Source organism: Typopeltis vanoorti, chromosome 12 (assembly GCF_054136105.1).
Source record: "Typopeltis vanoorti isolate ZY-2024b chromosome 12, IOZ_Tvanoo_1.0, whole genome shotgun sequence".
Classification (NCBI taxonomy): Eukaryota; Metazoa; Arthropoda; class Arachnida; order Uropygi; family Thelyphonidae; genus Typopeltis; species Typopeltis vanoorti.
In genome coordinates, this window is record NC_143560.1 from 8,066,025 (window position 1) to 8,089,976 (window position 23,952).

At 36.9% G+C, this 23,952-nt stretch overlaps 1 protein-coding gene across 1 annotated transcript in view; it reads right to left on the reverse strand.

Moving 5' to 3' along the window:
- Nucleotides 1-23,952, reverse strand: part of rb (adaptor related protein complex 3 subunit ruby) — a 482,738-nt gene that overhangs the window by 442,194 nt on the left and 16,592 nt on the right. The window contains exon 2 of the mRNA XM_090402121.1: nt 15,351-15,426. Within this exon, the coding sequence (XP_090258247.1) occupies nt 15,351-15,426 (76 nt within the window). The remainder of the gene's footprint in view (nt 1-15,350; nt 15,427-23,952) is intronic.

A 23,952-nucleotide genomic window follows, 5' to 3' on the forward strand; every position in this document is an offset into this window, starting at 1 on the left:
GACCGATTAGCATATCAGGAATCATTGTCAAGGTCTTAGAGAAAATAGTCAAGAGGAAAATACAAGATTGGATAGAAGAAAATGGGATACTGTATCGGGGACAGCATGGTTTTGTGAAGGGTAGGTCATGCCTCAGTAACTTGCTCACGTATTATAACACAGTGACGGCTGAACTGGATAAGGGTAATGGGTTTACGGTGATTCTACTGGACCTTGCCAAGGCCTTTGACAGGATTCCACATGGAATTCTAATCAGTAAATTGCAGCATATGGGAATGGACATAGGGTTGGTGAGATGGATAGGAGGGTGGTTGACGGAGAGATATCAGAGAGTGGTTTACTCGGGAGTAGAGTCCACAAGACGGCCTGTGACTAGTGGTGTGCCACAAGGATCTGTTCTTGGACCACTGCTGTTTAATTTGTTCATAAATGATATAGGAAATGATCTGAGAGGAACAGTTCATTTGTTTGCGGATGATGCGAAGTTGGGTAGGGCAATAGTGAATGCAGATGACGTCAAAATTTTGCAGGATGATTTGGATAGATTGGAGGTCTGGGCTAAGGAGAATGGATGTCAGTTTAATGTGGCAAAATGTAAGGTTATGCATTTTGGGGTGAAAAGATTGGCAGCAGTTTACTGCATTGGTGGAACTGTACTCCAGGAGATTAATGAGGCACGAGATTTAGGAGTGTTGGTGGATAAGGAATTGAAATTTAGGGGACACATTGCAAAAGTGACCAAAACAGCTCATCAAATCACTTGGTTGCTGAAGAATACGTTGACAAGCAGAGACAAGCAGGTTATTGTTCCTATCTATCGAGCCTTGATAAGACCCCATCTAGAGTACTGTGCTCAGATTTGGTCACCTAGGTTTCTTCTTGATGGGGAGGAGGTGGAGAGGATCCAGAGGCGAGTGACCAAGATGATAGCAGGTCTGTGGAATGAACCGTATGAGAACAGGTTTAGGATTTGTTGGTTGCAAAAATTGGTTGATAGGCGGAGGAGGGGAGATATGATTGAGACATTCAAATTACTGAAAGGTTTCTATAAAATTAATTCAGAAGATATTTTTGAGAACAGGGCTGGTTGTGGGAGGACTAGGGGACATCCATGGAAACTGGGCAAAAGTGTGGTTAGTAAAGGTGTTAGAGCTGGGTTCTTTACTTTTAGAGTAGTGAATGAGTGGAATGCGCTCCCTGAGTCTATAGTGGATGCTGTGACAGTGAATGAGTTTAAGGCGTGGTATGATAGATACTGCATGAATGTCAGATAGTTGTGATGAATATGATTTGGGGCCTCCCTCGATGAGTCTAATGACTCCCTGGAGTTGCCCGTAATAATAATAATAATAAATAATAATAATAAGTACCAGATCGACATAATAGGGGTGACTGAAACAAAAAAGACCAAAACTGGTGAGATCTTTCTGAGCAATAAATACAAAATGTTATATTCAGGCAATAACAATCAAGGAAAAGAAGGAGTAGCCATAGTATTCAACACAAAATACGAGACTAATCTTCTTGAATGGCAGTCAGTCTCAAGTAGAGTAATGTGGGCAAATATGAGAATGGGGAACTGGACAATGAGACTTATTTGTGCCTATGGTCCCACAGAAGGTTCTACTAAGGTAGAAGTGGAGGAATTTTTTGAGGCTTTAGAAAAAGCAACTGACACAATGAAAAAGGAAAAGTTGGTCCTTGTTGGGGATCTAAATAGTAGAGTAGGAAATGATTGTGAGACATACAAAAATATTTTGGGAAAATTTGGAGAAAAGAGCAAAGCTAATAATAATGGCAAATATCTGTTGGATTTTTGCTCAGGACATGGACTGGTTATTACTAACACCATGTTCCAACATAAAAATGTGCACAAATTCACATGGAGAGAAGAGGCTAGGAATAAGAAAAGTCTCATTGACTATGTTATTGTTGATAGTGATGTTTTCTTCCTGGTGCAGGACACCAGAGTGTACAGAGGATTTGAAATTGAAGGTGATCACTATTTAGTCTTGAGCAGGATAAAATTGAATTTCATATTGAAAAGAATAACATGTAAGAAAGCTTTAAAGCGAATAAAAGTTGAGCAGCTCTCAGATGTGAACTGTAGACTAAAATACAGAAATATTATTGAAAAGAAAATGAAAGAGTTTGAGAACAGGAATCAAACCTTGGAGATTCATTGGCAAACTCTGAAGGAAACATTGATTGATTCTGCCAGAGAGGCATGTGGTGAGGTTGTTTGCAAAGATAAAAAAAATCAGAACTCCCTGGTGGACACAGGCAGTGAAGGAAAAGAAGAAAGCATATCAAAAGTTCCTGGCAAATAAGTCAGCTTTTACTCTTACAGAATACAGAGACAAATGTAAGAAAGCTAAACAGTGTGTAAAACTAGCTAAACAAAAGTCATGGGAGCACTTTGGCAAGAATATAGAAAATAAATATCATGAAGGTGGCAAAATATTCTGGAGGTTGTTGAAGAAGCTTAGGAATGGAGGAAAGAGTGCTGTAAAAGGAATTAGAGATGATAAAGGTGAAATGAAAACAGGAGAAAAAGATATCCTTGAAGTATGGAGTAATTACTTTGAAAAACTGCTAAATGAAACAAGCAGTGATGACAGCACAGTGATAAAAAACACTGACCAGGCATGCAGTCAGGAATACATATCCATACTTGAAGTAGAAAAAGCCATCAAAGGCTTGAAATGTGGAAAGGCAGCAGGAGTAGATGATATTCGACCAGAAATGCTGAAGTATGGTGGTATAAGAGTCTTACAGTGGCTGCACTGCATAGTTCAGAAAGCCTGGACAGAGGGACGAATTCCTGATGATTGGAGTAGAGCTCTCATAGTACCCATATATAAAAAGGGAAATAAAACTGAATGTGAGAATTACAGAGGTATTTCCCTACTGAGTGTTCCTGGCAAGATCTATGCAAGTATACTTGAGAAACGGTTGAGAAGAATTGTGGAAGAAAAGCTTGGTGAAGAACAAGCTGGATTCAGGCCAAATAGAAGCTGTCAGGATCAGATCTTCACTTTACGACAAATAGTCGAGAAAGCATGGGAATATAACAAAGATCTGTATTTAAGTTTTGTCGATTTGGAAAAGGCATATGACAAGGTGCCAAGAGAGAAGGTATTCAATACGCTGCAGTTATATGGTGTCAATGGGGCATTATATCAAGCAATACTTAGTCTTTATTTGAGTTGTGTGTCAGCAGTTAGAATTGAAGGAAGTACAGGAAGATGGTTTAATGTTAAATCTGGTGTGAGACAAGGATGTACATTATCCCCTCTGTTATTCATTAAATATATGGATCACATTATGAAGGAATGTGGTATTAAACCTGATATCAAAATTGGAGATGTTAATGTCAGCTCTTTGCTTTATGCGGATGATGTTATACTTCTAAATAAATCCGCTACAAGTCTGCAAGATTCTCTGACTAAATTGAATAGCTGTTGTAATAGATATGGTATGAAGGTCAGCAATAAAAAGACAAAGACAATGAAAATAGGCAGAATCATTGAAAATGTCAACTGTGTTGTGAATGGAGAACCTGTGGAACAAGTAAAACATTTCAGCTACTTAGGCACAATTTTTACTGAAGATGGTAAACTAAATATAGAAATAGACAACAGAATCAGCAAAGCTGGTATCATGGGAAGTCAATTGAATAAATTCATATGGAATAAGAAAGAAATTAGTCGGAACACTAAATTAGCCGTATACAAGACTGTGTTCAAACCAATTCTAACTTATGGATCTGAGAGCTGGGTCAGAAGTAAAACACTTGACCAAAGACTAGAGACCGCAGATATGAGAGTCCTGAGAAAGATTAGAGGCGTGAACAGATGGCATCAATGGCAATATCATATTAAAAATGAGGATATTAGGAAAGAACTTGACATTGTCAGCATCCAGGAATGCGTTAGCAGAGCTAATCTCAGATGGTATGGTCACTTAAATAGAATGGGAGAGGAAAGATTAGCAAAACAAGTGTTCTTTGCCAGGTTGGCAGGAAAACGACCCAGAGGAAGACCAAGATATAGGTGGATTGATACGGTACAAAGTGCCTTAGACGATAGAAATATAAGATCTGATAATGTTGGAGTCTTGACAAGTAACAGACTGATTTGGAGGAAAATTGTAGATAGGAACTTAGTAATGATGTAATTTTTTCATGTAGTACTGTCATATCCTGTACACCCCTTGAGGGTACATGGCAGGAATTTGATGATGATGATGATGATGATGATGATGAGAAGAGGCAAGGTATAAGAAAAGTCTCATTGACTATGTTATTGTTGATAGTGATGTTTTCTCCCTGGTGCAGGACAGCAGAGTGTACAGAGGATTTGAAATTGGAAGTGATCACTATTTAGTCTTGAGCAGGATAAAATTGAATTTCATATTGAAAAGAAGAACATGTAAGAGTCCTTTTGTAACTACCAGGGATGGTCTCTTGTCATCACTCCTTCCCGCTGTTCAACCAAGCAAAAGAATCCCCAGTGTCAAACTTGTAACCACCTCTCAACAGTTTAAAAGTCTCAATCATATCAACCTCTCCTTCTTCTATCCACCAAACTCTGCAGTCCACATTCCCTCAGCCGATCCTCATAACCAAATTTGTACAGTAGTGACACCATCTTTGTCATCCTTAACTATGTTATTGGAGGAAAGAGTGCTGTAAAAGGAGTTAGAGGTGATAAAGGTGACATGAAAACGGGAGAAAAAGATATCCCTGAAGTATGGAGTAATTACTTCGAAATATTGCTAAATGAAACAAGCAGTGATAGCACTGTGGTAAAAAACACTCAACATGCATACATTCAGGAATACATATCCATACTTGAAGTAGAAAATGCCATCAAACTTGAAATGCGGAAAGGCAGCAGGAATAGATGATATTAGACCAGAAATGCTGAAGTATGGAGGTATAAAAGTCTTACAGGGGGCTGCACTGCATAGTTCAGAAGGCCTAGACAGAGGGATGAATTCCTGATGATTGGAGTAGAGCTCTCATAGTACCCATATAAAAAAGGGAAATAAAACAATGTGAAAATTACAGAGGTATTTCCCTACTGAGTGTTCCTGGTAAGATTTAGGAATAGTCAAGAAATCATGGAATATAACAAAGATCTGTATTTAAGTTTTGTAGATCTGGAAAAGACATATGACAAGGTGCCAAGAGAGAAGCTATTCAATATGCTACAGTTATATGGTATCAATGGGGCATTATATCAAGCAATACTTAGTCTTTATTTGAGTTGTAAGTCAGCAGTTAGAATTGAAAGAAGTACAGGAAGATGGTTTAAGGTTAAATCTGGTGTCAGATAAAGATGTACATTATCCCCTTTGTTATTCATTATCTATATGGATCACATTATGAAGGAAAGTGGTATTAAACATGATATCAGAATTGTTAATGTCAGGTCTTTGATTTATGCAGACGATGTTATTCTTCTAAATAAATCCCCTACAAGTTTGCAAGATTCCCTGACTAAATTGAATAACTGTTGTAATAGATATGGTATGAAGGTTGGCAATAATCTGACAAAGACAATGAAAATAGGCAGAATCATTGAAAATGTCAACTGCATTGTTAATGGAGAACCTGTGGAACAAGTAAAACATTTCAGCTACTTAGGCATGATTTTTAGTGAAGATGGTAAATTAAATATGGAAATAGAAAACAGAATCAATAAAGCTGGTAAGGTAGGAAGCCAACTGAATAAATTCATATTGAATGAGAGAGAAATTAGTTGGAACACTAAATTAGCTGTATACAAGACAGTGTTCAAACCAGTTTTAACTTATGGAACTGAGAGCTTGGTCAGAAGTAAAGCACTTAACCAAAGACTAGAGACTGCAGATATGAGAGCTCTGAGAAAGACTAGAGGCATGAACAGTAAAACATACGGTAAAAAGTGCCTTAGATGACAGAAATATAAGATCTGATAATGTTGGAGTTCTTGACAAGTAACAGACTGATTTGAAGGAAAATTATAGATAGAAAGTTAGTAATGATGAAAATTTTTCATGTAGTACTATCATATCCTGTACACCCCTTGAGGGTACATGGCAGGAATTTGATGATGATGACGACAATGACGAATTTTATAATCAGTTACCCCATGGGGCTTGCAGGCACGGGCATGGCTAACCTGGGGTTCTAGAACTAAGTATGATCTATTTCAAGCTTTTGGTCATATTTTTCTCTTATTCTTCCACTTCTGGCTTCTACCCTCGTACTAACATTCTTCTTAACGAGGGTTCTTTAAGCTTTCTATCTGTCTCTTTTCTCTCTTACCACCCCCAGGAGGTAGTCGTCCATTCTCCCCAAAACTATCAGAGTATTCGAGGGCTAGGGGTGTTTCCTCCTCTTTCAACTAACCACTAACATTCCTACTAATGGGTAGCAGTGCCACTAGTATGAACCTATTGTAGCATACATGCTACAAAAGACAGAGATCCAGAGGACTGACAAGGCTCCAACATGATAACCATGGGCATGATGAATTGTTTATCTCTATGGCCAGGATACTGCAGGAAACCAATCTACTATTATCCCTGCATAACTGCCCCTCTGTTATAAGTCTGCATAACAGAGTTATGCAGACTTATAACAGAGGGGCAGCCACAGTCCGGCACACCAAGGCAGTACCTCTGAGCACATAGGAGAAAGAAATGTGCAACAAAGACTAAATTTGATTAGGCTGAGGAATAATGATGTAGACAAGACTGATAACACTCCCACCCCACAAGATCATCATAAAATAACTCTCGGAAAGACCTTCAAGATAGGAACATAGAACATCAGAGGGCTCCTGCAACCTGGGAAACTAGACATAATACAGAATGAAATGGAAGATAATAAGATACTAATCTTAGGGTTGGCTGAAACCCACTGGAAAGAATGTGGTCATTTTACGACACATAAGGGAAACGAGGTGTTTTTCTCTGGTCCAGATCATAACAATGAAAAGGGAGTTGCCATCATTGTTAATAAAACATAAGTAGAACAGTAAAAGGATACAACCCAGTCAATGACAGAATTATAACAGTAAAATTAAACACCAACCCAATCCCAACAATGCTTATACAAGTTGATGCACCTACATCAAATGCAGAAGATGAAGTGAGAATTCTACGAAAACTTAAATAAAACTATGAATACAAATACCAAGAAAGGATATTTGAATAGTTCTAGAAGACTCAAATGCTAAGGTGGGATTCAATGCATATGATGAGCATTCAAATGGAATCTTTGGTAAATGCAGACTAGGAATTATAAATAAATGAGGAGAAAAACTATTGGAGTTCTGCATTGAAAGGTAATTAGCAATCACTAATACTATGTACAAATAGCACAAGAGGAGACTATACACATGGGTAGGCCTGGGAATCGATGTAAGAATCAAATTGGCTACATTTTAATTGACAGAAGATGGAGGACACTAATCAATAACACCAAAACACTGCCAGGTGCAGACTGTGGATTAGACCATCAATTATCAATTTCTAATCTAAAGCTCCATCTGAATGCAAACAAGAATAACAGCAACAAAAGATATGACTTTTTCACAAATGGACAACAAATTTACAATGGACATTGATTGAATCACAGCTCAAGAAACAAAAAACACACCTCAGGAACAAAACACTGAATCACATTTGACACACCAAAACCAAATCATTGTAAAATCTGTAACCAAAAACATCCCAATAAAAAAGAAGAATGGTAGTCCATGGATTACAAAAGACACTCTAGAACTAATTGAAAAAAGGAAACAAATTAAAACTACAGATTGGCAAAACTCAAATTACCTGAACTTGAATAAACCTATTAAGAAATCTTGTCAAAAAAATAAAAACAGCTATATCCAAAATGTCTGTACAGAAACAGAAAGACACTCCAACTCTAACGAAATGACAAATTCATTCAATAAAGTTAAGGATATAACCAAAAAAATTCAAACCAAAACTTAATTGCAGAGGAAAATGGCAAGATCTTATATGACACTAATGACATAGCCAAAAAATTGAAAGAGTATTGTGCTGAGCTTTACAAAGACCCAAGTATTCAACAAAAAGACAAAGGAGCTAACGAAAACTTGGAAATAGAGATCCTCAAAGTGAAGTAGAACAAGCAATCAAAAAATTAAGGAATAACAAAGCTTCAGGTCCTGATTCAATATCGGCTGAAATGCTGAAAAACCCTTGGAGAAAATGCAATCAATTGGATACATGATTTATGCAACAAAATCTGGAAGATGGCCAAATGATTGAGCTAGTTCCACCAATCTACAAAAAAGGCAATTACAACAATTGTGAAAACTACCACAGCATTGCCATTATCTCACATACCAGCAAGATTTTACTACACATTATTAAGGAAAGATTACAGAGTTTTATAGACCATCAAATCTCAGAAAAACAAGCAGGATTCAGAAAAGGTAGAGGAACTAGAGATCATATATCTAACATCAGACAAATAATCAAAAAAGAAAGGAAATTCGACTTCAGCCTTTATCTATGCTATATAGATTATCCCAAGGCCTTTGACTATATGAGATGAGATATTTTATGGGATATCATGCATGAATCAGGAATACCAAACCATCTAGTAACCCTTATAAAAAACTTATATCAAGGAAATCAAGCAACAGTAAGAATTGAAAACTCAATGTTCCTTGCATTCCAATTTGAAAAAGGATCAAAACAAGGATGCATACTCTCACCATTATTATTCAATCTTTACATCGAAACTATAATGAAAAGATCTCTAGAAAAGTGGAATGGAGGTGTTAAAACAGGTGGCCGAACAATCATTAACCTGAGATATACAGGTGACACAGTGAAAATTGCCACAAACGAACAGTAATTAAAATTCATCCTAAATCAATTAGAATGGGAAAGCTTAAGCCATGGTTTATGAATAAATCAAGATAAAACCAAAATAATGATTTTAAACAATGCAGAAGGAGTGCTTAAGGGTCAAAGCTATATAACTAAGAGGAAACCTCCACATAGCCTTCAAAGGAATGCGGAGAACTCATCAGGGCTCCTGACCTAATGTCCAATCCTCACTTTCTCATGGTGCACCCTGTTAGGTATCTACCCGGATATTGAACAAACAAGAGTGGGCTGGCAATTTGGGATTTAGCAAACCAAATTGTATTCTAATTGACTTAAACCAAAATAAAAAATAATGGTACAACATGATAGAATTTCAAGCCGGCTAGGTCGTTGCCTGGTTAAACAAGACCCCCGTTGTTTTTGCCAGGTAACCAGGGCAAATAGCGAAAAGTTGGAAAATATCATAAAACCCACCCCAACTGAACATCAACAAAGTTCAAAATCAGTACTATCAACATAAGAAACCTGAATGACAAAGAAATGGAGCTAACTGAGGAATGGAATAAGCACCAGATTGAGATAATAGGGTGACTGAAACAAAAAAAGGCAAAAATTGGTGAGATCTTTCTGAACAATAAATACAAATGTCTGAATGGTTAGCCTAGGGGCTTTGGGCTTCACAACCAAATGCCTGGAAAAAGAGTGTCCTAGGTTCGATACCCATCGGCAAGGAGAGGAGCTTAAGGATCTTCCTCAGCCATAGCCAAGATATGGTCTTGGGCGTGGATGGCAGGGTTTTCCTCCCCAGTTTAGGTGGGGTTTTTCATCCTGCAAACAGGCAAACCGGCCTCATGAACACACATGGAGGCAGTTCAGAAATACCTAAGACGATCCCTCCAGCAATAGGTCCATATTGTCAGCTATGCCAGTCCCAAGCTTGGATAATAGGGGGGATTGAGGTAATGCAGTACCTCCCTGTAATAATGACTCACGGCAGTTGAATTACCATACAAAATAAATAATATAAAAACCAAAATGTTATATTCAGGCAATGACAATCAAGGAAAAGATTGAGTAGCCATAGTATTCGACATTAAATATGAGGCTTATCTTCTTGAAAGGCAGGCAGTCTCAAATAGAGTGATGTGGGCAAATATGAGAATGGGGAACTGGACAATGAGACTTATTTGTGCCTATGGTCCCACAGAAGGTTCTAATAAGGTAGAAGTGGAGGAATTTTTTGAGGCTTCAGAGAAAACAACTGACACAATGAAAAAGGAAAAGTTGGTCCTTGTTAGGAATCGAAATAGCAGACCAGGAAATGATTAACAGACATACAAAAATATTTTGGGAAAATTTGGAGAAAAGAGCAAACCAGTAACATTGGCAAATACCTGTTGGATTTCTGCTCAGTTCATGGACCGGTTATTACTAATACAATGTTCCAACATAAAAATGTGCACAAATTCACATGGAGAGAAGAGGCAAAGAATAAGAAAAGTCTCATTGACTATGTTATTGTTGATAGTGATGTTTTCTCCCTGGTGCAGGACACCAGAGTGTATAGAGGATTTGAAATTGGAAGTGATCACCATTTAGTCTTGAGCAGGATAAAATTGAATTTCATATTGAAAAGAAGAACACGTAAGAAAGTTTTAAAGCGAATAAAAGTTGAGCAGCTCTCAGATGTGAACTGTAGACTAAAATACACAAACATGATAACGAAAAAATGAAAGAGTTTGAGAACAGGAACAAAACCATGGAAATTCAGTGGTAAGCTCTGAAGAAAACACAGATTGATTCAGCCAGAAAGGCATGCAGTGAGGATGTCTGTAAGGATAGAAAAATCAGAACTCCATGGTGGTCACGGGGACTTAAAGAGGACGTGAAAGAAAAAAAGAAAGCATATTGAAAGTTGCTGGCAAATAAGTCAGTTTGTGATTTTAGAGAATACAGAGACAAATTTAAGAAAGCTAAACACTGTGTAAAGCTACCTAAACAAAAGTCATTGAAGGACTTAGGTAAGAACATAGAAAATAAATATCAAAAAGATGACAAGATATTCTGGAGGTTGTTGAAGAAGCTCAGAAATGGATGAAAGAGTGCTGTAAAAGGAATTAGAGATGATAAATGCGACATGAAGACAGGAAAAAAAAAGATATTCTTGAAGCAAAGAGTAAAATTGCTAAACAAAACAAGCAATGATAGCAGCACAATGGTAAAAAACACTGACCAGGAATGTAGTCAGGAATACATATCCATACTTGAAGTAACAAACACGATCAAACGCCTGAAATGTGGAAAGGCAGCAGGAGTAGATGATATTCAACCAGAAATGCTCAACTATGCAGGTATAAAAGTCATACAGTGGCTGCACTGCATAGTTCAGAAGGCCTGGACAGAGGGACGAATTCGAGATGATTGGAGTAGAGCTCTCATACTACCCATATACAAAAAAGGGAAATAAAACTGAATGTGAGAATTACAGAGGTATTTCTCTACTGAGTGTTCCTGGTAAGATATATGCAAGTATACTTGAGAAACGATTGAGAACGATTGTGGAAGAAAAGCTTGGTGAACAACGAGCTGGATTCAGGCCAAATAGAGATTGTCAGGATCAGATTTTCACTTTACGACAGATAGTTTAGAAATCATGGGAATATAACAAAGATCTGTATTTAAGTTTTGTAGATCTGGAAAAGGCACATGACAAGGTGCTAAGAGAGAAGCAATTTGAAATGCAACGGTTATATGGTGTCAATAGGGCATTAAATCAAGAAATACTTAGTCTTTATTTGAGTTGTAAGTCAGCAGTTAGAATTGAAGGAAGTACAGGAAGGTGGTTTAATGTTAAATCTGGTATCAGACAAGGATGTACTTTATCCTCTCTGTTATTCATTATCTATATGGATCACATTATGAAGGAAAGTGGTATTAAAACTGATATCAAAATTAGAGATGTTAATCTCAGCTCTCTGGGGTGCTTAAGGTTCAAAGCTGTATAACTGAGAGGAAACCACCACATAGCCTTTAAAGGAATGCAGAGAAACGACCAGGGCTTCTGACCTAATATCCAATCCTCACCTTCTCGTGGTGCACCCTGTTGGGTATCTGCCTGGATACTGAACAAACGAGGATGGGCTGACAATTTGGGATTTAGCCGACCAAATTGTATTCTTATTGGCTTAAACCAAAATACAAAATAATGGTACAACATGACAAAATTTCATGCCAGCTGGGGCGTTGCCTGTTTAAAAGAACCCCATTGTTTTCACCACGGAACCAGGGCGAACAGCGAAAAGTAGGCTACTGGAACAAACCCTAACATACACCCCAACTCAATATCACCAGAGTTGAAGATCGGTACTATCAACATAAGAAGCCTGAATGGCAAAGAAATGGAGCTAGCGGAGGAATTAGATAAGTACCAGATCGACATAAAAGTGGTGACTGAAACAAAACAGACAAAAACTGGTGAGATGTTTCTGAGCAATAAATACAAAATGTTATATTCAAGCAATGACAATGAAGGAAAAGAAGAAGTAGCCATAGTATTCAACACAAAATATGAGGCCAATCTTCTTGAATGGCAGGCAGACTCAAGTAGAGTCATGTGGGAAAATATCAGAATGGGGAATTGGACAATGAGACTTATTTGTGCCTATGGTACAACAGAAGGCTCTACTATGGTAGAAGTGGAAGAATTTTTTGAGGTTCTAGAGAAAGCTACTGACACAATGAAAAAGGAAAAGTTGGTCCTTGTTGGGGATCTAAATAGCAGAGTAGGAAGTGATTATCAGACAAGGAAAAATATTTTGGGAAAATTAAGAGAAAAGAGCAAAGCTAATAATAATGGCAAATATTTGTTGGATTTCTGCTCAGGACATAGACTGGTTATTACTAACACCACGTTCCAACATAAAAATGTGCACAAATTCACATGGAGAGAAGAGGCAAGGAATAAGAAAAGTCTCACTGACTATGTTATTGTTGATAGTGGTGTTTTCTTCCTGGTGCAGGAAACCAGAGTGTACAGAGGTTTTAAAATTGGATGTGATCACTATTTAGTCTTGAGCAGGATAAAATTGAATTTCATATTAAAAAGAATAACATGTAAGAAAGTTTTAAAGCAAATAAAAGTTGAGCAGCTCACGGATGTCAACTGAAGAGTAAAATACACTAAGATTATTGAAGAAAAAATGAAAGAGTTTGAGAACAGGAACCAAAACTTGGAGATTCAGTGGCAAACCTTGAAGAAAACACTGATTGATTCAGCCAGAGATGCATGTGGTAAGGTTGTCTGCAAGGATAGAAAAATCAGAATTCCATGGTGGACACAGGAAGTAAAAGAGGCAGTGAAGGAAAAGAAGAAAATATCAAAAATTCTTGGTAAATAAGTCAGCTTGTGCTCATAGAGAATACAGAGACAAATGTAAGAAAGCTAAACACTGTGTAAAACAAGCTAAACAAAAGTCATGGGAGGACTTTGGCAAGAATATAGAAAATAAATATCAAGAAGGAGGCAAAGCATTCTAGAAGTTGTTGAAGAAGCTCAGAAATGGAGGAAAGAGTTTTTTTATCAGTTTTCAACTACCTTATCCAAGAATATATCCCTGTCAAGTATGGCACTTGTCTTTAGGTAGTTATAGCATCTCCCTTCCTGCTATTCTTAGAGCACTATGTATTGCCGGATGTCCAGATTCCTTTCTTTCATATATATTGGAGCTTTATTCTGCAGCTCCCTTTCTATCACTACAGGATCCCATGTGACCTCTATTCTCGCTGTTCAAGGAGTTCGCCAGGGTGATCCTCTATTCCATCTATTCTTTAATTGCATCACTGATGAGTTTTTTCGCTCCCTTCCTAACCGTACTGGTTACTCCCTTGGTGCACACTCTTTTAATGTGATGGCCTTTGCCAACACCCTCATTCTTGTGGCCTCTACTAAAGTAGGCCTGCAGTTTCTCCTCGATCGGGCAGTTGATTTCTTTAATATTAATCTAGAAAAGTCCTGCTCTTTAGCCCTTGTCCCTTCGTGCCAAGAAGCATAAGGTTGAGAACACTGAGTTTTCTCTGCACGATAGGTCATTACATTCTTTGATATAGGAGATATTTGGGTATTTTCTTCACTCCTAAAAGAAAGTTTTTTGTCTCTTCAGCCTTGGTTGCTGGGGTTTACTCTTTTGAGGAAAGCTCCTCTTAAGCCACAGCAGAGGCTCTTTATTCTGTCTAACTATTTACTTCTGAGTATTACCACAATTTGGTGCTCAGAAGAAAATATGTTTCGGTACCATCCCAACTGGATAAGGTAGTTCGCTCCGCCTACTCCTAACACCCCAAGTGGCATATTTTCATGCTAGAGCGAAGGATGCCCATCTGTTATGCTCTACTGATGGTAGTGATAGCATCAGTAGAGCATAAGAGATGGGCATCTCTACTTCATGGCTCTGTTGATGGCGCTTCTCTTTGTGAATCTTACGAGGTGCTCCTCAACATCAGAGGATTAGGGATGATACCAGATTACTACCAGGATATGGGTATGTAGACCTTATTAGGACTAGGATTAATGCCCTGCGCATGAGAGCCCATACAGCTCATTGGAGTACAGATGATATTAACTGTAGGGCTGGCTGCCACTACAGTGAAACTCTGTCTCACATCTCTCGGTGTTGTTTTAGAATACATGGAATCCGTGTATGGAGGCATGATGCCTGTGGTCTACATATTAAATAACCATTTAAGAAATAAAGGTTGGGAGACCTCACTTCCAGACAGAGGTAGGCTTAAGGAAACCAGATTTGATAATAAAGAAAAAAAAGAAGTATGAGTTACTGATGCCCAGGTAGTAGGTACCAACTCACCTCTAACCATCTTAGCAAGGTGCAATACTACAAGCAGAACCAAGACCTTGTAAGACTAATACAAGAGGAGTTTGGGGCAACTCCTCACTTTACCAGTGCTACTATTTCTTTTTGCAGGGTTTGGTGCTCCACTAGTTAAAAAAGACCTCTCTTTATTAGGACTGTCATATGGAGACTTTAAAATTCTGTCTCTGTGTGCTCTGCAGGACACACTGGTGGCTTGGCGCTGCCATCAGCGTATGACCATTAGGATGTCTCGGGCTGGAATCAGATTATCTCTTGTAAAGATTTTGGCCTAGTAAGATTTGTAAGTGTAATACTGCACTCTCAGTATGAAGTTCAATCAAATAAATAAATAAATAAATACAATGAAAATTAGGTTTACAGATGATCATAGAAAATGCAGCAATGAAAAAATTATAATAATTAGTGGCATGACCAATTTGCCACAAAAACAGAGACGTAAAAAATATGCATGAAAAAATATCCGCTTGCTTTAACCGAATAATGCAAAGAGTGTTTTATACATATATTTATATATAGACACACACACATGCAAATATAGCCAATAGTTATATCAAATTCCTTATAAATATTTATACATTCATTTTTGAAGTAACTTACACCAATTATCCTTTTCATTGCTTCCAACTTCAAACCATCTTTATTGCTATCCAACATGTTCTTTAAATCTTCATGCCTATGAGAAATTGTAACTGCTCAAATAAATTGTAATTAAAACTGATATGGCAAAAAATAAGCATATATTTTGAAAAAGTTTATGTTAATGATCTGTTAACATAAATGTAATAGATAATGACCATCATGATAAGGATAATTTACTTCTCAATGAAAAAAAAGCACAACCTGTTTTCATAATAAGTAAACATAGTACAGTTGACCTTAAACAAAATCTGCAAATAACTCTCGACTCCCCAGAAACTTAACTACTAATAGCCTACTGCTGCCCGGAAGCCTTATCAATAACATACATAATCGATTAACACATATTTTGTATGGTACTGTGTGGCCACAGATGCGAGACCCCTCAACACTGCTGTGCATGTCAGAAGAAGGCGAATCCATTCCGATAACAGGGTAATCGATGCATTTCGTGGGATAAGTGTTTATTATTATATGTTGGAAAATTAGCTTTTCTTTTAGGAAAATTCCAGTTTTTAAAATGGTAACTATTTTGCTTGTACAACAGTTGGAAAATTTACATATAAAGCATGTGACTTCATGTGTTAACAAATTCGTACATCACCTTATTTCTTTCTCTCGACTGTGAGTGGCACCATATACAGTCTGTAAGTGTTTGTGTGCACAAGCTTTGATAAATTTTAACTTTTTATAACAGATCTGTAGTATATTTTATGGGAGTAAATTATAAAATAGACTATTATCTACATATATTTTATGCTTTCATGACATACTTGACTTTATCTTAATTTTTTTGATATTACTGAGCTACATAGTTCGTCTGCAAGTTTTTTCAAATTGTCGCAAATCTACAAAAATTTTTCCAATATATTTATTGTTGTTATCATTTGGTGGCAGCTCCAAGAAGTCCAAAGACTCATCGTGGGAGGACACCTACTTTACAACTCGCCATCTCCACCAACTACACCAGACCACTACTACCATCATCTACTGTCCACCACCACTAGTATTTTTTGTCTGTAAATTGCATGTGTTCTGAAGGCGAATTTGTCTGTGTATGCAGAATGAAAAACCCTGCTACTCCCCCCCCCCCCCCGTTGAGATCAACTAACTCACCTTTAATTGAAAAAAAAACTCATATTCCTCTCGTCATGACGAGAATCGAACTTAGGCCTTTTCCACTCGAGGGTGCAACATGCTGTTGTTCTTACGATTGTGCTATGGAGGCACATATTTATTAAAAAAAACATTGCATAAGTGGATCTGCACAGTCAAACCAGCATTTTTCAAAGGTCAACTGTATATGTAAAACAATGAACTTACTAGGATCAAGGTTTAATCACTACAGTAAAAGAAAAAAAAAAAAAAGGAACATTAGTTATTCATTACTGAAAAAAAAAAAAAAAAAATTTGTGAAAATAAAGATGAAAGACAGCACATGCATCAATTATACTAGTTTTCTGAATAAACTGTGTAGAGCAAACTGACATTTATGAACAAAATATGAGAGAGAGAGAGAATAAGACTTTCTATATATATGTGTGTGTGTGCAAATATATATTTTTAATATACCCCATTTTAAAACTACAATGATGTCTACAGCTAAGTGGGCATTAAATTTTTTTTTAAAAAAATTACTAGTTTGGAAGATACCACAGTAAAATGATATAATATCTTTATTGAAATTTATTATCAACAAGTTTATTTACATTTACATGTTGGTTAAGCGTTCACGTGGTTAGCCTAGTGGCGGTGCGTTTCACAACCATATGCCTGGGGAAGGAGTGTCCTAGGTTCGATTCCCATCGTCAGTGATGTAAGGAGATGAAGAATCTTCCTCGGCCATAGCCAAGTTAGCCAGTCTTGGGCGTGGACAGTAGGGTCCCCCCCCCCAGTTTATCCTGGGGTTTTTCATCCTGCAAAGAAGACAAACTGGCCTTGAGAACTCAACACTACAGGACATAGGGCATAGAGCTGACCACTTTATCCTGTTCGATAAGGTTTGAGGTTCGATGATTAATAAACCCTTGACACCACAAGGTAAAAGAAGGTATAATGAAGATGAGATGAGATGAGATGTTGGTTAAGAATGAAAATAAAGAAATCTAATTGTTATTCACAACACACAAGTAAAAAAAAAAAAAAAAAAATTAATAATTTTAAAATTGATTAAAATGAATTCAATTCAACTGTAGTAAATTAAATAAGAACAGACCATGGCCTCTGAGCACAGTCAAAGATTTCTGTAAAGCAAACACAGTTTCAAAGAATAATCTATCACTCTTGAATTTGAACTGTAGTGAATATAAGGTTCAGAATACCATTCAATGAATAGTAGTCTTTTTTAAAGTAACTGTCTTTCTCCTTCTAACTACATGTAGGATATCGAGCATGTGGTCTGCTAATCAGATGTCCATATTGGTTCATAACCATATTAACCAATACTAAAACTAGTTCCCTTAGTTGTTCACTAAAAATGAAGTTCACCTGTTATCAGTACCTGGAGTATCATCCTAAAGTCCTAATTAGGCACCATCTATGTTGGAAAAAAAAAAAAAAGAGAGAGAGAAAGCAGGTATTAATTTGGTCTTAAGATGACTGTCTCCCAAATCTTTGTTAAATTATACAGCCATACTTGTTGAGGTTTGGAGTATGTTTCAAGGCTTCTGCTGATTCCAGGAATAACCTCTCTGACTTATAAAAGCTTCTGTGCAGCACTTTTGTTTTTTTCCAATCGATCCTATGTGCAGGGGTATCTAAAGCATGGTCTGCTAGACCTGACTTGCCATAGCAATAGTGCCAGATGTATTTTTTATATTCACTGAGGCAGATGTCCACAGTTCTTCCTGTCTGTCCATAGTAAGCTTGATCACACGAACAGGACACTTCGTAAACTCCTGGATGTGATAAAGGAGAGATTCTGTCTTTGAGAGACAGATGAAAGTTGCCAATTTCACATATGGTTTAAATACGATATGTGTCATCATCATCATTCTTTATATCCTCTGGTCTACAGAAGCATCCAACTACACATTTTGTTATACTGGCTACTCTCTAAGCAGATGGCCTCAAATGTGCTATTTTCACTGCCTGCAGTTGCAGTTCATTGGCTATTATCAATAATACTATCTCCCCCATTCTTTTCTCTCTATCCTTCACTCTATTCATCCCACATTATGTCATCTTCTCTCAGCCATGTCTCAATAATGATAATAACCTTTGGGCAGTGAATTAACCAATGCCACCCCACCCCACCCACTGTTCCAAATGCTCCTGGCATTAGTGTACATAAAGTGTAAAAGCCTCTCAGTCCCACTGCTGTCCTGATGCTTTATACTAACTATCCGATTCTGGTTTGTTACCAGCAGAACTAACTTAGGCATTTTATTTACATTCTTATACTCAACTGCTTCACTACATCTGTGTACCCATTCAACAGCTCTCCCCCCCCCCCCCCCGTAAAAGCTCTAGTTTCTCTAATTTTGCACATTCACTTGCACTTCATTCAACAACACTTTTTCCAGACTCTGAATGCCAAAACCATTCAGATGCAAACCATCCTTCTTGTATAAGTCCTTTCATCAGTCAAACTCATTCCACACATACACAAATTCAACATCATTCCTTCTGCATGACCTATGCATCAACTCATTTGTTATTATAGCCCTCCTCAGCTCAACTCTGTCATACCATAGCGACACTCACTATCTTAACTCTCTCACTTTCCTTTTGCTACTTTCAGTAACTCTTTCATGTCTTCCCTCATACCATACTTTTCGCCTTTCAAATCATTCATTCCAGCCAAACCAATAAATTCTTTCACTTTACCCTTTTGTGGTCTAATAGCCTCACTAACATCATTAATTTTTGCACCCAGGAAGCACAATTTTGTCATTCTGTCACCTCTCATGATAGAGTGGATAGTCTGACTGATCTGTAGCTAGAAGAAGAAAAGCACCAGAATTATACTTACAAACCAATATGAACAAATTTGATTAGCAGACCACATGCTCGATATACTATATGTAGTTGGGTGGAAGTGGACTATTACTTTAAAAAGACTATAATTCAAAAGTGACATTATTCTGTGAATCTGCTTATGCTTTGCAAAATATGTCTGAATTAAATAAGCATGGTTAAAAAAAACATGAGAGACTAATTGCATTTTAAAATCAACAACAATAAAAATAAAAAAAACTGACTACCTTTAACTGAATGCTGCTTGATATTCTACTGTTATTATTATTATGTGACACCTTCAAGGAGTCCAAAGACTCACTTGAAGGGAAGTGAGTATGATACTACCTCTGTATGAGATTGGCTAATTCACCTAATTCAACTGAAAAAAAAACCACATATAAAGATTCTTCTCATCAAGACGAGAATCGAACTTATGCCTTTTTAAACCAAGGGTGCAACATACTGTCATTCTTCCAATTGTGCTATGGAGATGCTTAACATTAAAGAGATGTTTATGGAACTGCTAAACTCATCATGAGAAATGCAACTTAACTATCATACATTTTAAACGCATTCAACATCTTCATAATTATAAGACCTTCAAAATCAATTTTCCATTTCCTTGCACACTATACCATGCCACACCTTTATATAGCTTCCAGAACTGCTGCTCTCTCCCCCCCCCACCCTTTTCCATTCCATGAATAAATTTGACATTAATCTGGAAAAATCTTAAAACACCAACTTATTTGATTCTGCTGTATCACATCCTTTCCTCTTATCCAACAAACTTGAATAATTTTCTTTCAGTCTTCTATAATAAACATCCCAAAATCCTAATATTGAATTTGATATTTGTCTTTGAGTCTTTCTGTGATTTACTCTAGGTATGTTTATATAGCAAAGACAGTCTGATCAGTGTATAATATACAGAGAACTTGAGGTGAATCTGTTAACTTCAAGAAAACTGCTAGCATTTCTGCTGAATTCTCGAAGTCAAACAAAAATTCATTTTATAAATTAAAGATGCCAAGAAATTATACTCATGTTTAATCCTTTATCCAAGCATAAGCAAACAAAGTTTGTGTGTGAAGTATCTTCATGACTGGACTACTTGTGTATAGACTAATGACTTCACATTAATTGCCTTGGTATCCCATAATGCAAAACACACATCCTTTCAGGTGAATATAATTCTAAGCATTATTGAAAGGGTCACTATCTAGACTGGTTTTTACCTTGATGGGAGATAAAACATCATCTATTCCTTCTACACATGGTATATAGAAGATCCCTTATCTTCATTTATCTTTAATATTGTTATTGATGGCGTTCTTTTATCTATGCCACCATACATCCATTTTAATTTATTATTATTATTTGACACCTCCAGGGAGTCCATAGACTCATCGAGAGGCACCTGCTCTACAGCTCAATCCACCAACTACAACTAACCGCAACTATACCAAAAACCACCACTGGTTTTTCCACAGACAATCACAAACATCCATGCCCACGGCAGGATTCAAACCCGCAGCCTTTTTTGAATGGGTGTCAAATAAATCTAATGGCATTTGCAGATGATTTGATATTTGTTGTTGAAACTAAGATGTATCTTCAGAAATTGTTAGACTATGCTACTCAGTATTCACATCCAGAGTTCTTGCTATTAATGAAGACAAGTCTTTTACCATCACCTTAATACCATCAGGTAATGATAGGAAAATGAAATTCCAGGATTACATCTGTAATGTTTCCTATCAGTATTTTGGACAAGTGGTGGTACTTGGAATTAATGTTTTTGGCTGCTGGACAACGACCTTGGTCGAGTCAAAGTTCAACATTTCTGGATACACTTCATAAGGCTCCATTGAAGCCTCAGCAATACATTGTTATTAAATCAATTTGCGCTACCTAAATTATTCCATTCTTTAGTATTAAGAAACCCAATTTAAACTATTCTGAATAGACTAGATAAACAAGTACATCAAGTAGTTAGATCTTGACTGAGACTACTACATAATATTCCAAATGCGTATAGACTTCATGTGGCTGTTAAATCTGGTGGATTAGGAATTAGTGCACATTGAGATTAATGGTTCCTTGCTTAAAATATCTAAAGTTAAATAAACTCCAACATTCATCTTCACCTTTTACCATAGCTGCCTTTAGAACTCCTTTGATTCAACGAGATTTAACTGAAACACTACACTGGACCTCTGAAAGAACAAGTATTGTTTAAAACTCTCTTGAAAGGAAGAGATGGAAAGATATATTGATGGGAAGCCCATCAGTAGCACAAGAGAGTTCCGTCTCACATCTTTGGGTGCATGAAAGAACAAGAATGTTGCCTAGATGGGAGTATATAGATCTGATCAGGGCTAGGATAAATGCCCTTCCTACCAGGTTGAATAGCCTGAGGTAGTCATAATATAGATACTACATGTAAGGCTGGATGTGGGTTCAGAGACTATGACACATACAGTATATCTCAATATTGTTTCAAAACTCACAACATTGGAGTTAAATGACGATGCAACATGTACCATCATAAAGAATCTGCTAGAACAAAAAGGATGGTTAGTTAGAAAGGAGCCAAATATCAGGACAGAGGTAAGAATAAGAAAGTCTGATCTCTTAGCATCAAGAGATGGTAGTGCTGTCATCCTGGATATTCAAGTCTGTGGATCAAACAGAGATCTTGATCGGGGAAAATGAAGATAAGATAGATTATTATGATTCTAATCTGGGTATTAAAGGACACTGTTTAGAGGAATATGGCTATCACATTTTTTTTGCTATAACTTTCTCAAATAGAGGCTTTTGGTGTGTAAAGTCCTATAAGAATGCACAGGTATTAGGTCTTATTGCCAAAGACATCAAAATACTTTCTTTCCAAGCAGCACTGGTCGTATGAAGATACATCAGCAAATGATGAACAGAATACCTAGAGAAGATGTTGGTTAGGCTTCCACATATACAGTCATACCCTGAAGTTACGCGGTAGGTGGGACCAACAAAAAGCGTGTAAGTCGAATTCGCGTAACTCGGGTATAATTTTGCATACAAACATACAAAATATTAGTTAATTGGGACCAAAGGTTTACAAAAACACCTTGGGCTTGTGTTACTAAAAAGTACAAATCCCAATCCTCATTTGTCCAATTGTGGTGTTCCTGTGCCCAAATTCTTTGGGCTCTTTTGTGATATTTGCAGTAAGTGGAATGTAAACCATTGGTCTACAAGCATATAAATCTATGACATGAAGACTATTTTGTACTGTCTGTGTCGATACCAACCTCCCTGTTGCTGCGGCAAGTTTGTTTCGAAGTTGTGTTGCGTTAAATGTTCAATTTCTTCTGGCAAGTAATGACAAATACTGATCGTCTGTTGGAGTTGTTGATGACTGACGAACTTGACCTTGTCTTCAGCAAACATTTCCCGTCTCCAGAAAGCGATTCCAAAGTCGCAAAATTATGCTTTGAGATACACGACATGCCTCAGCGAAAACTTGCCTGCGTTTGTCCAGCTTCTAATCGACCAATGGCTTTCCAAGCCATGGATTTTGGGATATCATGTTGTTCTACCATGAGCCAATAGGCTTCACTTTGGCGATGTAACATTATTTAAATTAAGGGGATATTATAGTTTACTATATTCAGCATGAAACTCTTTGATTCCGATCTTCGAGTTTCTTAGTCGGTTTTGAAACAATGTGGAATTTAATATCCCCTTAATTTAAATAATGTTACATCGCCGAAGTGAAGCCTATTGGCTCTTTATATTTAAGTAATTTAATGGGTGCACCTTTTTGACAACTCGTACAGCAAAGTATATAAGGTCTTTTCGCTATACCCTTGGTATTAATTTGGTCTACCTACTCACTGATGAGACCTCAATAAACGTCGAAACCGGTCTGGGTAGTGACCTCCCACCATAATGTATAACATCATACATCTCCTAGGAGATGGGTTTTACATTATGGGAAATACTAAGAATAGTGATCGGAGCTTCATCCACCTTTGCTACGAGTTGCCCTAGTTTGTACTATGTACTTTGTACTACGTGCTTTAGCTGACGCTAGCAGTCGCCGATAATTTTATAGTTTACTACATTCGGCATGAAACTCTTTGATTCCGATCTTTGAATTTATTATTCGGTTTTGAAACAATGTAGGATTTAATATCCCCTTAATTTAAATAATTTTTTTAAAATATTTTTTTAAGTAGTACAAAAACCCTGCTCTAGAGACCAAACATGAAACTTTATTTCAAGCTGAATGATATAATCACGTAATCACAAGAAAGATATTTATTTAACCAAATATTTCGGTCTGGAAATAGCAGACCATCGTCGGTGGTATTACAAGAACAGTTTAAAAAAAAATATACAAGCTAGAATACTAACAATAGATCGTTGAAATTAGAACATGTCGCGTGATGTTATATCACTAAGTATGAAACGAAATATTTTGAAGTAGAAACATGATTGAATTTGCTATAAAAAAAAAAAAAAAAAAAAAAAAAAAAAAAAAAAAAATTAATGAGTAATCTTGATTAGGCTTTCCCAGATTTTTGATATAGATATGCAGTCATTACGATTC